Source organism: Eucyclogobius newberryi, unplaced genomic scaffold (genome assembly GCF_026437365.1).
Source record: "Eucyclogobius newberryi isolate DKJ021-1_F unplaced genomic scaffold, fEucNew1.0.hap1 SCAF_11, whole genome shotgun sequence".
Lineage (NCBI taxonomy): Eukaryota > Metazoa > Chordata > Actinopteri > Gobiiformes > Gobiidae > Eucyclogobius > Eucyclogobius newberryi.
In genome coordinates this window covers 18,646,167-18,658,440 of record NW_027315735.1, presented here as the reverse complement: position 1 = coordinate 18,658,440, position 12,274 = coordinate 18,646,167, and the positions used below count along the sequence as shown (strand labels likewise).

The window sequence follows — 12,274 nt, the reverse complement described above, 5'->3', positions numbered from 1 at the left end:
AATGTTTATTTTTTGTTTTTATTTTTACACTTTTGTAATAGAGAAGAAAACTACCTTACAGGTCTTCATTAGAAATTAGAAATTGTTGTTACGGTATAAGGCCTTAAAATCATCAGTATTTGGGTTTGAATTTATAATTGTATAATTTATCATTTATAAATGTATTTTGTCGTTCTGCTCTGACAATTTGTTGTATGTCCTTCCTTCTCTCATTCCCATTTCACACTGCAATCGTCCTGTCAAATAAAACCTACAAGCTAAAAAAGTCTTTAGGCAAAAACAATGTGTATTTCGTAATTTTTAATTTTCCAGTCGCCACGATTCCAGAATTTTGAACATTCTGATGACGTTGCATGTTAAAGGGTTTATACTGCTTACAAACCCTTTGCCTTAGCATAATGCGACTAAATCAGCTTGAGGGATTACTATTTACCTATTTATACAAGACTGCACATTGTGTACTTGAAACAGGTGTAAAACTCTTTGTACAGAGACCCACCTCTGGCTCTAGGTTTGTCGACACAGACGATACACCAAATGTGAGGCCACTAAATCCTTCTGTTTCCACGTTGCACAGGGAAAGTGCCAGAGATGGAGCAGTAATACTCTCAGCCGTGCCTTGGAAATCCATGGTATCGCCCATCTTTGACATCAGTTTCAAAACTCTTTTGAAAGTAATATTAGACAGTTAATGTAAGTCCTCTCACACACAGCCTTTGACAGAAGAGTTTCTTCTCTTACTCAATGGACAGCGTAGTAACATCTGTATTGGAAACAAGAATGTTGGCCAAAACAGTGACCAAGTTTCCACCAAGGTCAACGTTTGAGCCCAGGTCCACTACTTCTTTGAGCTTTCCCACCACAGTGTTTAGGTCCTCACGGGAAAGCCGGGAGGAATTACTGAGCTGCACATTAACCAGGTCCTGTATGGTCTCCACAACCTCAGCCGCGTTTTCTGGGACAAACATGCACATTTGTCATGCTTAAAAGGAATATGCAATAACAATCATACCGTCGTAATTACCTGTAGTGACAGTGACATTCTCTATTTGGGGAATGGTCATTCTTGGGTTGCAGTTTGTCATATCAGGTTTAGTCCATTTAGTTGTGTCCGTTCTGATCTCCAGCTTACTAATGACATAAGCAGGTTACATTTTAACAACACAAACACAAATTACAACTATTCAAATATATTCATACCAAAGCCTGAATGCATTTTCCTGTGGTGGGTCCTGACATCTTATGCTTTGAATGTCCTGAGGAAATGTTCTAGCCCAAAAGTATTTTCCATAGATTGAAGATGTTTTTCTTTCAGGGCAGTCTGATGGCTCTGTAACACAGCAGGGAAGAATGAAAACTGCTTTAGTAGTTCAGTTTTTCTAAATAAAGATGAAACAAACCTATGGGCTTTGCTTTCACACTACTGGGTTGAACACTGATGGACTCATTTGAAAATGGAAGATCCAGAGTTGTTTGAATATAGTTTAGAACCACAGAAACATTCTCGTTGTAATTTTCTCGCACGTGGAAGAAACAGGTGTATCTGGAATAAGGGAAACGTCACACAAGGTAGTGGAACAAATATGGACAATTTTGATTTCTTGACATACTGTTTTTGTTGTGCATTGTTCGCCTAGAAAAAAAAGAAGAAAACATGAATCTAGAGGAACGCGTTATTTAGTATGAAATTCTGTTTAAATATCATGCACCTACCAAAGGCCGACTGTACTGCGCAACATTTCTGTAAATGCACATCAAACTTTCAGGTGACACACGTCTTTTCATTCATTTTCCTCCACATAAACAGGACTTACCTGGAAGCTGTCTCTGATATTAAGAAGTTGAATGCTTTCATGGTGCTGCTGTAATTTAATCTTTCCTTTAACTTCCCCCAAAAACAACAACAACAACAATGATAGCATTTATTGCATACAACTGTTTTTGTTGTCATTTTAAGATCACTTACCCATGTTTTTATAAATGTCAGGGGATTTGAGAGATATCCAGTTATTCCTAATGCTAGATCCACTCTAAAAAATATATCTGCTTTGTCTGCAACAAACAAGATACAATTTATGAATAAAATGTATATTTAGTATGTACCGGTATATATTTACTCACAGAATGTTTTGTTTCTATCTAGAGGATCCTCTGTCGTGTTATCAGGATACACTGGCATACTTTGTGTTGGCCTTACCCCTGTAAAAACACAAAGTATACAATAATGTAAAATATAATACAATACATGATGAGGTGAATAAGAGCAGAGTGAAGTAGGGACAAACCTGATGAACTGACTGTGTTGATAGTGGTTGGTCTATCTGTCCCAGCAGGATATGAATCTACATTAAACAAAGATATATGTATGAGGACGAAAGCAGTTTGTGCATCTTTAATGTGAAAAGTGTTGAAATGTGACTCTGTCTATCAATTGTTCTGTACAAATAAACTTGCCTTGCTTCTATCTGTTTGTTGATCTGGGACCTGTTTCTATGGTTTTACTGTTTTGAATATACCAGTATCTACATTCCAGTAATTACCCTTGTTCCTCATCTTGGTTTATCCATTGACAAGTAGTTCCTTCTTTAGACAATGTGCTGATTGCAGCCTGATCCTACAGATGATAGTGCTGCTGTGGCCTGTACTCACCTACAGCTAACACCAGAACACTGTCAGGGTCTGTACTCACCTACACCGAACACCAGAACACTGTCAGGGTCTGTACTCACCTACACCTAACACCAGAACACTGTCAGGGTCTGTGGTGGCCTGTACTCACCTACAGATAACACCAGAACACTGTCAGGGTCTGTACTCACCTACACCGAACACCAGAACACTGTCAGGGTCTGTACTCACCTACACCGAACACCAGAACACTGTCAGGGTCTGTACTCACCTACACCTAACACCAGAACACTGTCAGGGTCTGTGGTGGCCTGTACTCACCTACAGATAACACCAGAACACTGTCAGGGTCTGTGGTGGCCTGTACTCACCTACAGATAACACCAGAACACTGTCAGGGTCTGTGGTGGCCTGTACTCACCTACAGATAACACCAGAACACTGGCAGGGTCTGTAATGGCCTGTACTCACCTACAGATAACACCAGAACACTGTCAGGGTCTGTGGTGGTCTGTACTCACCTACAGATAACACCAGAACACCGTCAGGGTCTGTGGTGGCCTGTACTCACCTACAGATAACACCAGAACACCGTCAGGGTCAGTGGTGGTCTGTACTCACCTACAGATAACACCAGAACACCGTCAGGGTCTGTGGTGGCCTGTACTCACCTACAGATAACACCAGAACACTGTCAGGGTCTGTACTCACCTACACCTAACACCAGAACACTGTCAGGGTCTGTGGTGGCCTGTACTCACCTACAGATAACACCAGAACACTGTCAGGGTCTGTGGTGGCCTGTACTCACCTACAGATAACACCAGAACACTGTCAGGGTCTGTGGTGGCCTGTACTCACCTACAGATAACACCAGAACACTGTCAGGGTCTGTGGTGGCCTGTACTCACCTACAGATAACACCAGAACACTGTCAGGGTCTGTGGTGGCCTGTACTCACCTACAGATAACACCAGAACACTGTCAGGGTCTGTGGTGGCCTGTACTCACCTACAGATAACACCAGAACACTGTCAGGGTCTGTGGTGGCCTGTACTCACATACAGATAACACCAGAACACTGTCAGGGTCTGTGGTGGCCTGTACTCACATACAGATAACACCAGAACACTGTCAGGGTCTGTGGTGGTCTGTACTCACCTACAGATAACACCAGAACACTGTCAGGGTCTGTGGTGGTCTGTACTCACCTACAGATAACACCAGAACACCGTCAGGGTCTGTGGTGGTCTGTACTCACCTACAGATAACACCAGAACACCGTCAGGGTCTGTGGTGGTCTGTACTCACCTACAGATAACACCAGAACACCGTCAGGGTCTGTGGTGGTCTGTACTCACCTACAGATAACACCAGAACACTGTCAGGGTCTGTGGTGGTCTGTACTCACCTACAGATAACACCAGAACACTGTCAGGGTCTGTGGTGGCCTGTACTCACCTACAGATAACACCAGAACACCGTCAGGGTCTGTGGTGGCCTGTACTCACCTACAGATAACACCAGAACACCGTCAGGGTCTGTGGTGGCCTGTACTCACCTACAGATAACACCAGAACACCGTCAGGGTCTGTGGTGGCCTGTACTCACCTACAGATAACACCAGAACACCGTCAGGGTCTGTGGTGGCCTGTACTCACCTACAGATAACACCAGAACACTGTCAGGGTCTGTGGTGGCCTGTACTCACCTACAGATAACACCAGAACACCGTCAGGGTCTGTGGTGGTCTGTACTCACCTACAGATAACACCAGAACACCGTCAGGGTCTGTGGTGGCCTGTACTCACCTACAGATAACACCAGAACACCGTCAGGGTCTGTGGTGGTCTGTACTCACCTACAGATAACACCAGAACACCGTCAGGGTCAGTGGTGGTCTGTACTCACCTACAGATAACACCAGAACACCGTCAGGGTCTGTGGTGGCCTGTACTCACCTACAGATAACACCAGAACACCGTCAGGGTCTGTGGTGGTCTGTACTCACCTACAGATAACACCAGAACACCGTCAGGGTCTGTGGTGGCCTGTACTCACCTACAGATAACACCAGAACACCGTCAGGGTCTGTGGTGGCCTGTACTCACCTACAGATAACACCAGAACACCGTCAGGGTCTGTGGTGGCCTGTACTCACCTACAGATAACACCAGAACACCGTCAGGGTCTGTGGTGGCCTGTACTCACCTACAGATAACACCAGAACACCGTCAGGGTCTGTGGTGGTCTGTACTCACCTACAGATAACACCAGAACACCGTCAGGGTCTGTGGTGGTCTGTACTCACCTACAGATAACACCAGAACACCGTCAGGGTCTGTGGTGGTCTGTACTCACCTACAGATAACACCAGAACACCGTCAGGGTCTGTGGTGGCCTGTACTCACCTACAGATAACACCAGAACACTGTCAGGGTCTGTGGTGGCCTGTACTCACCTACAGATAACACCAGAACACCGTCAGGGTCTGTGGTGGCCTGTACTCACCTACAGATAACACCAGAACACTGTCAGGGTCTGTGGTGGCCTGTATCACCTACAGATAACACCAGAACACTGTCAGGGTCTGTGGTGGTCTGTACTCACCTACAGATAACACCAGAACACTGTCAGGGTCTGTGGTGGTCTGTACTCACCTACAGATAACACCAGAACACTGTCAGGGTCTGTGGTGGTCTGTACTCACCTACAGATAACACCAGAACACTGTCAGGGTCTGTGGTGGCCTGTACTCACCTACAGATAACACCAGAACACTGTCAGGGTCAGTGGTGGTCTGTACTCACCTACAGATAACACCAGAACACTGTCAGGGTCTGTGGTGGCCTGTACTCACCTACAGATAACACCAGAACACTGTCAGGGTCTGTGGTGGTCTGTACTCACCTACAGATAACACCAGAACACTGTCAGGGTCTGTGGTGGCCTGTACTCACCTACAGATAACACCAGAACACCGTCAGGGTCAGTGGTGGTCTGTACTCACCTACAGATAACACCAGAACACTGTCAGGGTCTGTGGTGGTCTGTACTCACCTACAGATAACACCAGAACACTGTCAGGGTCTGTGGTGGCCTGTACTCACCTACAGATAACACCAGAACACTGTCAGGGTCTGTGGTGGCCTGTACTCACCTACAGATAACACCAGAACACTGTCAGGGTCTGTGGTGGTCTGTACTCACCTACAGATAACACCAGAACACTGTCAGGGTCTGTGGTGGCCTGTACTCACCTACAGATAACACCAGAACACCGTCAGGGTCAGTGGTGGTCTGTACTCACCTACAGATAACACCAGAACACTGTCAGGGTCTGTGGTGGTCTGTACTCACCTACAGATAACACCAGAACACTGTCAGGGTCTGTGGTGGTCTGTACTCACCTACAGATAACACCAGAACACTGTCAGGGTCTGTGGTGGCCTGTACTCACCTACAGATAACACCAGAACACTGTCAGGGTCTGTGGTGGTCTGTACTCACCTACAGATAACACCAGAACACTGTCAGGGTCTGTGGTGGTCTGTACTCACCTACAGATAACACCAGAACACTGTCAGGGTCTGTGGTGGTCTGTACTCACCTACAGATAACACCAGAACACCGTCAGGGTCAGTGGTGGTCTGTACTCACCTACAGATAACACCAGAACACTGTCAGGGTCTGTGGTGGTCTGTACTCACCTACAGATAACACCAGAACACTGTCAGGGTCTGTGGTGGCCTGTACTCACCTACAGATAACACCAGAACACTGTCAGGGTCTGTGGTGGCCTGTACTCACCTACAGATAACACCAGAACACTGTCAGGGTCTGTGGTGGCCTGTACTCACCTACAGATAACACCAGAACACTGTCAGGGTCTGTGGTGGTCTGTACTCACCTACAGATAACACCAGAACACTGTCAGGGTCTGTGGTGGCCTGTACTCACCTACAGATAACACCAGAACACTGTCAGGGTCTGCCGTGGCGTTCAGGAGGTCAGGAGCAAATGGGGAATGAAGCCTCGCAGTGATGTCCGCTTGAACCAGTCCAACATCTACTGCAGGTTCCACTTCAACAAAAACCTTGACAAGAAAACTATTCACAAAATAATATAGTTAGATGTTTTACTGTGTTATTATATATTCTGATCTCTTTACCATGCAAAGGAGATGGAAGCCAAGGTGTGTGAGTCCTAAAGACAGAAATTAAAAAACAAATCTGATATGTATAAATCACAGGGAGGAATATTAAAGGAACTATTTAAGACTGAATGGATTACCTGCAACTGCTTTCCATTTAACGGTGAAGAATGATTAACTGTGCTGCATGAGGGACTATATAGGAGCACACATACTATGTCAGTTTGAAATCTTGTCAACACACACCTCTAAACTCTACGTTTTGTTTACAGTACCTTGACCAGACAAATATCTCAGTGACAGAAATGTTGCTTGGAAAAAGGCTTTCCAACTGCAAAAACATGTCAAGAATGCAGTCAATTAGTAAGTTATTTGTACACGACCAAACTTAGACTCACAAAGTGCATACCCATTGCTTTGTGGCATTTTTCAAAAAAGTCATTGAATACATTTCACTAATGTATTGATACTGAACGTTCAGTTTGACTTTGTACCTTGACCATTCTGAAAAATGAATTGACAATTGTATGTTAACATTCACACTATGTAGACGTTTGTCTAAACACTGATGTTCACTTACCACATTTCAGGCTGTGGTCTGTGGGGGGAGGGCAGTCGGTCTTCCAGTGTCGCTGGTCCCAGCTGATCACATCTGCATCAATGCATTCTTGTCTCTTAAGTTCTTCTTTGCTCCAAAGTCTGGACCAAATCCTAAACTGACTAATGTCTCCGATGAGGCTGTTCCCATTCTCGGGGTGCATTGTTTTTCCCGTCACAAAATGAGATCGCCCTAATGTAAGTGTTCCATTCGAGGCTAAATGGGAGAGGGTGGTGTTATCTATAGTAGTCTCCTTTGTTCCATTAATGTATAATTGCATTTTCTTTTGTTTTCCAGACCAGGTCGTGCAGAGTGAGTGCCACTCGTTACAATTTAGTCTTTTTTTGACGTTTGTTTCAGTTCCAAACAACCATAATGTTAGAAGATCCCCATTGCCTTGAAGACCAAGCTCAATGTGTTCACTCTCTGGAGCCTTGTACACAAACGCGGTCCATTTTGTCAACAAATTACACTTCAGCTGGAGGCATATGCTCAGCTCCTCCAGAGCTGGAACTACAGTGTCCGGACTGAGCTGCCACAGACACTGAGACGAATGAAACTCCAGCCTTTTACCCCAAAGACTGCTGCTGCTGCCCAAGACCGCTGTAACCAGGGAGACATGTTACTGTAAGTCAAAGAGACATTTACATTTACTTAAAAGTATATTTACAATCATACTTGAGGTCTGTAGGCACGGAAGCAGCACACATATGACCAATAAAAACAGACGTCTGATAAAATGCATGACAACAGCAAACAATCCCGTCTTAGCAGTGAAAAGACAGTTCACTGAAAAAGAAGTGATATTGTTATAATCTAAAGGTGTGTATCATAAAAGGTCTATTGGTTGTACTCACCAGTTCCATTTCCTCTCAATTAGGGAAGTTGGAGTTATAGGTAAAAGACATATTTAAACACAAAAGGGCTTTTCACCCAAACTGAATGCATAATTATGTAAGCTTGTGTCTTTATTCCTATGGAAGAAATGCTCCACGCCCTCTGGCCAAGTTACTCATTAATAAGCCGCAATAAACACGAAACAAGGAGAAATGTTAAAACATAATCTCTTGTAAGAGTTTAAACTGATTATTTTAAATGAGTTAAAAGAATGAGTTAAACCTTTGACCAACTTTTTCCTCAAAAACGTTCATTATCTACAGTTGTCAGACAAATCACAAAACAGTAGTCACACCTTTATTTGTGCAGAGGTATATATCATTTTATTATAGTTCAAATTACACAGTGCAAATACTAGAAGCACCACCAGCTAAAGAGGCAAATTAGGACGATGAGCTATATTTGACAAAAGTAACCTGAATTCTGTTGGCAAAAGATGTCATACTCTCAGATGGAAGGCAAACTTCCCCATTTGATTACATGGTGTTTCCATGATAAATATCCAAAAGGGGAAAAATGCAATCGTTGACCTTTATTATTTATATTTGGGACTTGGGCCTTAATTGTTATATTACAATTAAAATCTACATATGAACTATTGTAATGTCACCTGCCCACATTTCTATTAAACATTATAGGCCTAATGAAGATTATAATTTGACCTATGTCGACTCGCTACTGTAAACACAGTCAAATGATTTCCCCATCCATATTACGTGTTCCCATGTTATCAAAAGTTCAACAAATGTAATTAGCGCATGCTGTTGTGTGATTATAACTGCAGCAGGATGTTTGCTTCATAAGGCCAGAAGCACAGGCCATAGAAGACTGTTTGCTAAGATCACTTTATACAATTCTGTTTTCAGCTGTGACCTGGGGTTGGAAGAGCGCACTGCCACTAGTGGTCAGATCAGGTATTGCAGGCAACAAGTGCTTAAGTCCAGTCTAAAAAATATAATCGATATATGTCTAAAACATATGCTTGTATGTTTTCGCGTGACTTATCCGTTAAGAATCACGTGATAGTTCTATTGTTGTATCGTGGCACTCGTGGCACCAGCTCCATTGAACTTGGAGAACTTCACAATCTGCAAAAAAGACAACAGATGTCATGCACCTTAATTGGCATGTCGATCTTGGCAAGTGTTTATGTCTATTTTATTTTCTATTGTTGTTATATTTCTTTTACCCCAAAACTTATTAAAATAATCGGCCAAACGCAGCTATCAGCCTGACAGGACTGTGGTCACCTAAGTGGTGTTTAGGCTGATGAGACCTGACAATAAAATAATAGATCCATGAATCTGACACAAAAGTGTGAAAAGAACACACACCGGACTTCTATAGTTTCTTGTAAAGCACCCCCTGGTGGTTAAACATAGGTAATACAAAATCAATCTGAACGCTTTATCGCTCTAGTGCAGTGGTCCCCAAACTACGGCCCGCGGGCCACATCCGGCCTGTTGGGCCTTTCAATCCAGCCATATATTAAAAAAATTAGACAGTAGATGGAATGAGAAAGAAAAGAGGGGGAATGATGGGAGAGAAAGGAGGACATGCAGCAAATATCGGAGTCGGGATTCAAACTCACGATACTGTGGCTGGCCGTTCATTTTACCTTTCGCCTGTAATGCCCACATTTCCCCAAGAGATGGCACTGTTCCCTCTAAGCTGCTCGCACATAGTGCACTGCTCGCACATACTGCTCGCACTTAGTGCACTGCGCGCACAAGAAAATCTATTGGCCACCGGGGCCAATCAAGCAGGAAGCGCAAGTGTTTGATACACTGAAGAAGACTCTTGTGGACAGAAGAAGACAGTAGATAATTAATCATTATTTAATGCATTTGGAAAACAATTTGTACATTGAGCCTTGCATTTGTTGCTTTGTTACAAGTTACAGGTCAAATCTTGCGTGTAATTTATAGTAATTCATTCGTTCACACAAACACACCATATTTTCCTGGCCCGGCCCCTCGGCCAAATTTTAGAACCCAATGTGAACCTCGAGTCAAAAAGTTTGGGGACCACTGCTCTAGTGTATTATGATTGTTGAACTGAACTGCACTGTGTATATACAACAACAACAACAACCACGCCGCCGCCACGCCGCCGCCAATTGTCCTTTTATTACATCTACTGCTGAATCTGTGACACTGTCACATCTTCCACCCTTTGTTTTACCATCAAAAAGCTATTTTATTTTGAATTCTTGGCAAAATGTGACTCTTTGAATAAAAATGTGTATAACTTTTACCCCTGAAGATGAGTCTCAACAAATTTCAGGTTAATATGTCTAACGCCCGAGGAGGAGTTCGTGAAAGTATAAAGTATAAGCATGTTCTGGCAAATAACATGGGAGGTTTCGGTCATTGTTGGCAAAGTCGTAACAATTATGACATGGGTCTCATTGACTTTTTTGATGGGGATGCCAAAATTGAGTTTTGTGTCAAATTTCATATAATTTCGCAAAACTAAACATTTAACCTCATTGTAAAATCTGTAGGGGGCACTGTGGCGCCAAATTAATTTATTTCACTTCAAGTAGGTTTAGGGCAAAGAGTTTAACAACTGATTCTAATTTGACGCAATTCAGACTTTATCTGCGCAAACGGCAGAAATGTTAAATTTGGGAGATTTCTGAAATTCTAGCTAAAGTTTGCGGCTTCGCCGCACAGAGACCGTGACAGGTATCAATGTAATTTGAATAACTTTTGATGTCCTACTCCTCAGTACTATTTTCACTAAATTTCAGCTTTTTAGGGCCAACGCCCTGGGAGGAGTTCGTAAAAGTACGACGTTTGGAAAAACTCCCGAGTCATGCTTAGCCATTTTTGAACCAATATGGCCGACATTTGGTTGGGTGGACGGCGTTGCCGTAATAATATTTTTTACTTCTCTTGTCACCATCTACCTCTGCGCCAAATTTCATGATTCTACGATCAGATTTTTTTGGGGTCATTTCCTATCTCTCAATGCATTTTTGGTACATTTTGTGTGCAAATTTTTGTGACTTTTCGTCAATGTTCACTGGGTGAAAAATAGGGGGGTTGGTCCCGAGAAGAAAGAAGAAGAAAGAAGAAGAAGAAGAAGAAGAAGAAGAAGAAGAAGAAGAAGAAGAAGAAGAAGAAGAAGAAGAAGAAGAAGAAGAAGAAGAAGAAGAAGAAGAAGAAGAAGAAGAAGAAGAAGAAGAAGAAGAAGAAGAAGAAGAAGAAGAAGAAGAAGAAGAAGAAGAAGAAGAAGAAGAAGAAGAAGAAGAAGATGCGAAAACAATGTTTCCCATTTTTCAAATATCATAAACTATACATTTTCCGCTTTCCTACCTCATGGTGTGGGTCCCTGGTCACTGATGGGTACTTTCGTTAATTTTGAGTGGGCTCCGCCCACTTTGTGTTTTTGGCCCTCTATACAGTAATAATGTTCAATTTTTGCATTACATGCTTATATGCACGGAACATGCAAGAGATGGGGAACATATTCGTGAGCTACTTAGCGCAAATGAGTGCTTTATATGGGGATGACGACCGCGAAATGTAAAGTGCTCAATTAGTGCGCACTTTTGCACGGGCTTCGCCCGTTTACAATGGTAATGTTCCATTTTCCTACTACTAGCTATCTTTACGTCATAAGGCGCTGGTACAGCTTACGTCATAAGGCGCTGGTACAGCTGGCAGCCCGGTGTAAACGCTCTCTCTTCTTTCTCACACTTATTGTGCTTTATCTCCTATATTTTGTAAATATAGTTAGTATATTTTTTCTATTTTACTGTACGATAGGGACACGCGCTGGAATAGTTTTTTAATTCAACTGTTTTTGACTTCTTTCGGCTGGATTTGAGCGTTTTTCGTTGCGTTCGTTGTGTTGTTGTGACGTGAGCTAGCTCCGAGTGAGCCCACCAGCCCCCCCCGCGCCCTCCGGCCGCGCTAAAGTACGGCGTGTCGTCGGTACACGTTTATATACACGTTTATATGAAAGAGGAACTTCACGAACGATCGGGA

At 43.2% G+C, this 12,274-nt stretch overlaps 2 protein-coding genes across 2 annotated transcripts in view; both read right to left on the bottom strand.

Annotated features, from left to right (window-relative positions):
* Positions 1–1,570, bottom strand: part of LOC140351135 (adhesion G-protein coupled receptor G2-like) — a 7,042-nt gene extending 5,472 nt beyond the window's left edge. The window contains exons 1-5 of the mRNA XM_072436843.1: positions 1,401–1,570; positions 1,201–1,330; positions 1,025–1,127; positions 742–955; positions 500–665 (exon numbers count right to left, since the gene is read on the bottom strand). Of these exons, the coding sequence (XP_072292944.1) occupies positions 500–665; positions 742–955; positions 1,025–1,127; positions 1,201–1,239 (522 nt within the window). The 5' untranslated portion in view covers positions 1,240–1,330; positions 1,401–1,570. The remainder of the gene's footprint in view (positions 1–499; positions 666–741; positions 956–1,024; positions 1,128–1,200; positions 1,331–1,400) is intronic.
* A 104-nt stretch (positions 1,571–1,674) lies between these two features.
* LOC140346960 (uncharacterized) lies at positions 1,675–8,403 on the bottom strand. Its single transcript, XM_072433255.1, has 12 exons — positions 8,237–8,403; positions 8,058–8,168; positions 7,362–7,982; positions 7,191–7,285; positions 7,057–7,112; positions 6,922–6,976; positions 6,800–6,834; positions 6,589–6,737; positions 2,286–2,342; positions 2,122–2,199; positions 1,967–2,052; positions 1,675–1,885 (listed from the first exon to the last, which is right to left on the bottom strand). Exons 2-12 carry the CDS (start codon positions 8,122–8,124, stop codon positions 1,811–1,813), a joined length of 1,374 nt encoding a protein of 457 aa, XP_072289356.1. The 5' UTR covers positions 8,125–8,168; positions 8,237–8,403; the 3' UTR covers positions 1,675–1,810.
* Between the last annotated feature and the right edge of the window lie 3,871 nt (positions 8,404–12,274).

Bases quoted from the DNA above. Each gene is read 5' to 3' on its own strand.
- LOC140346960 (XM_072433255.1), bottom strand. From the start codon at position 8,124: ATGCATTTTATCAGACGTCTGTTTTTATTGGTCATATGTGTGCTGCTT. The intron at 6,977-7,056 runs GTACTGTAAACA...GCTCCTATATAG, and splicing joins GAGATATTTGTCTGGTCAAG to TCCCTCATGCAGCACAGTTA. The intron at 2,200-2,285 runs GTTTGTCCCTAC...GTGTTTTTACAG, and splicing joins CAACACAGTCAGTTCATCAG to GGGTAAGGCCAACACAAAGT.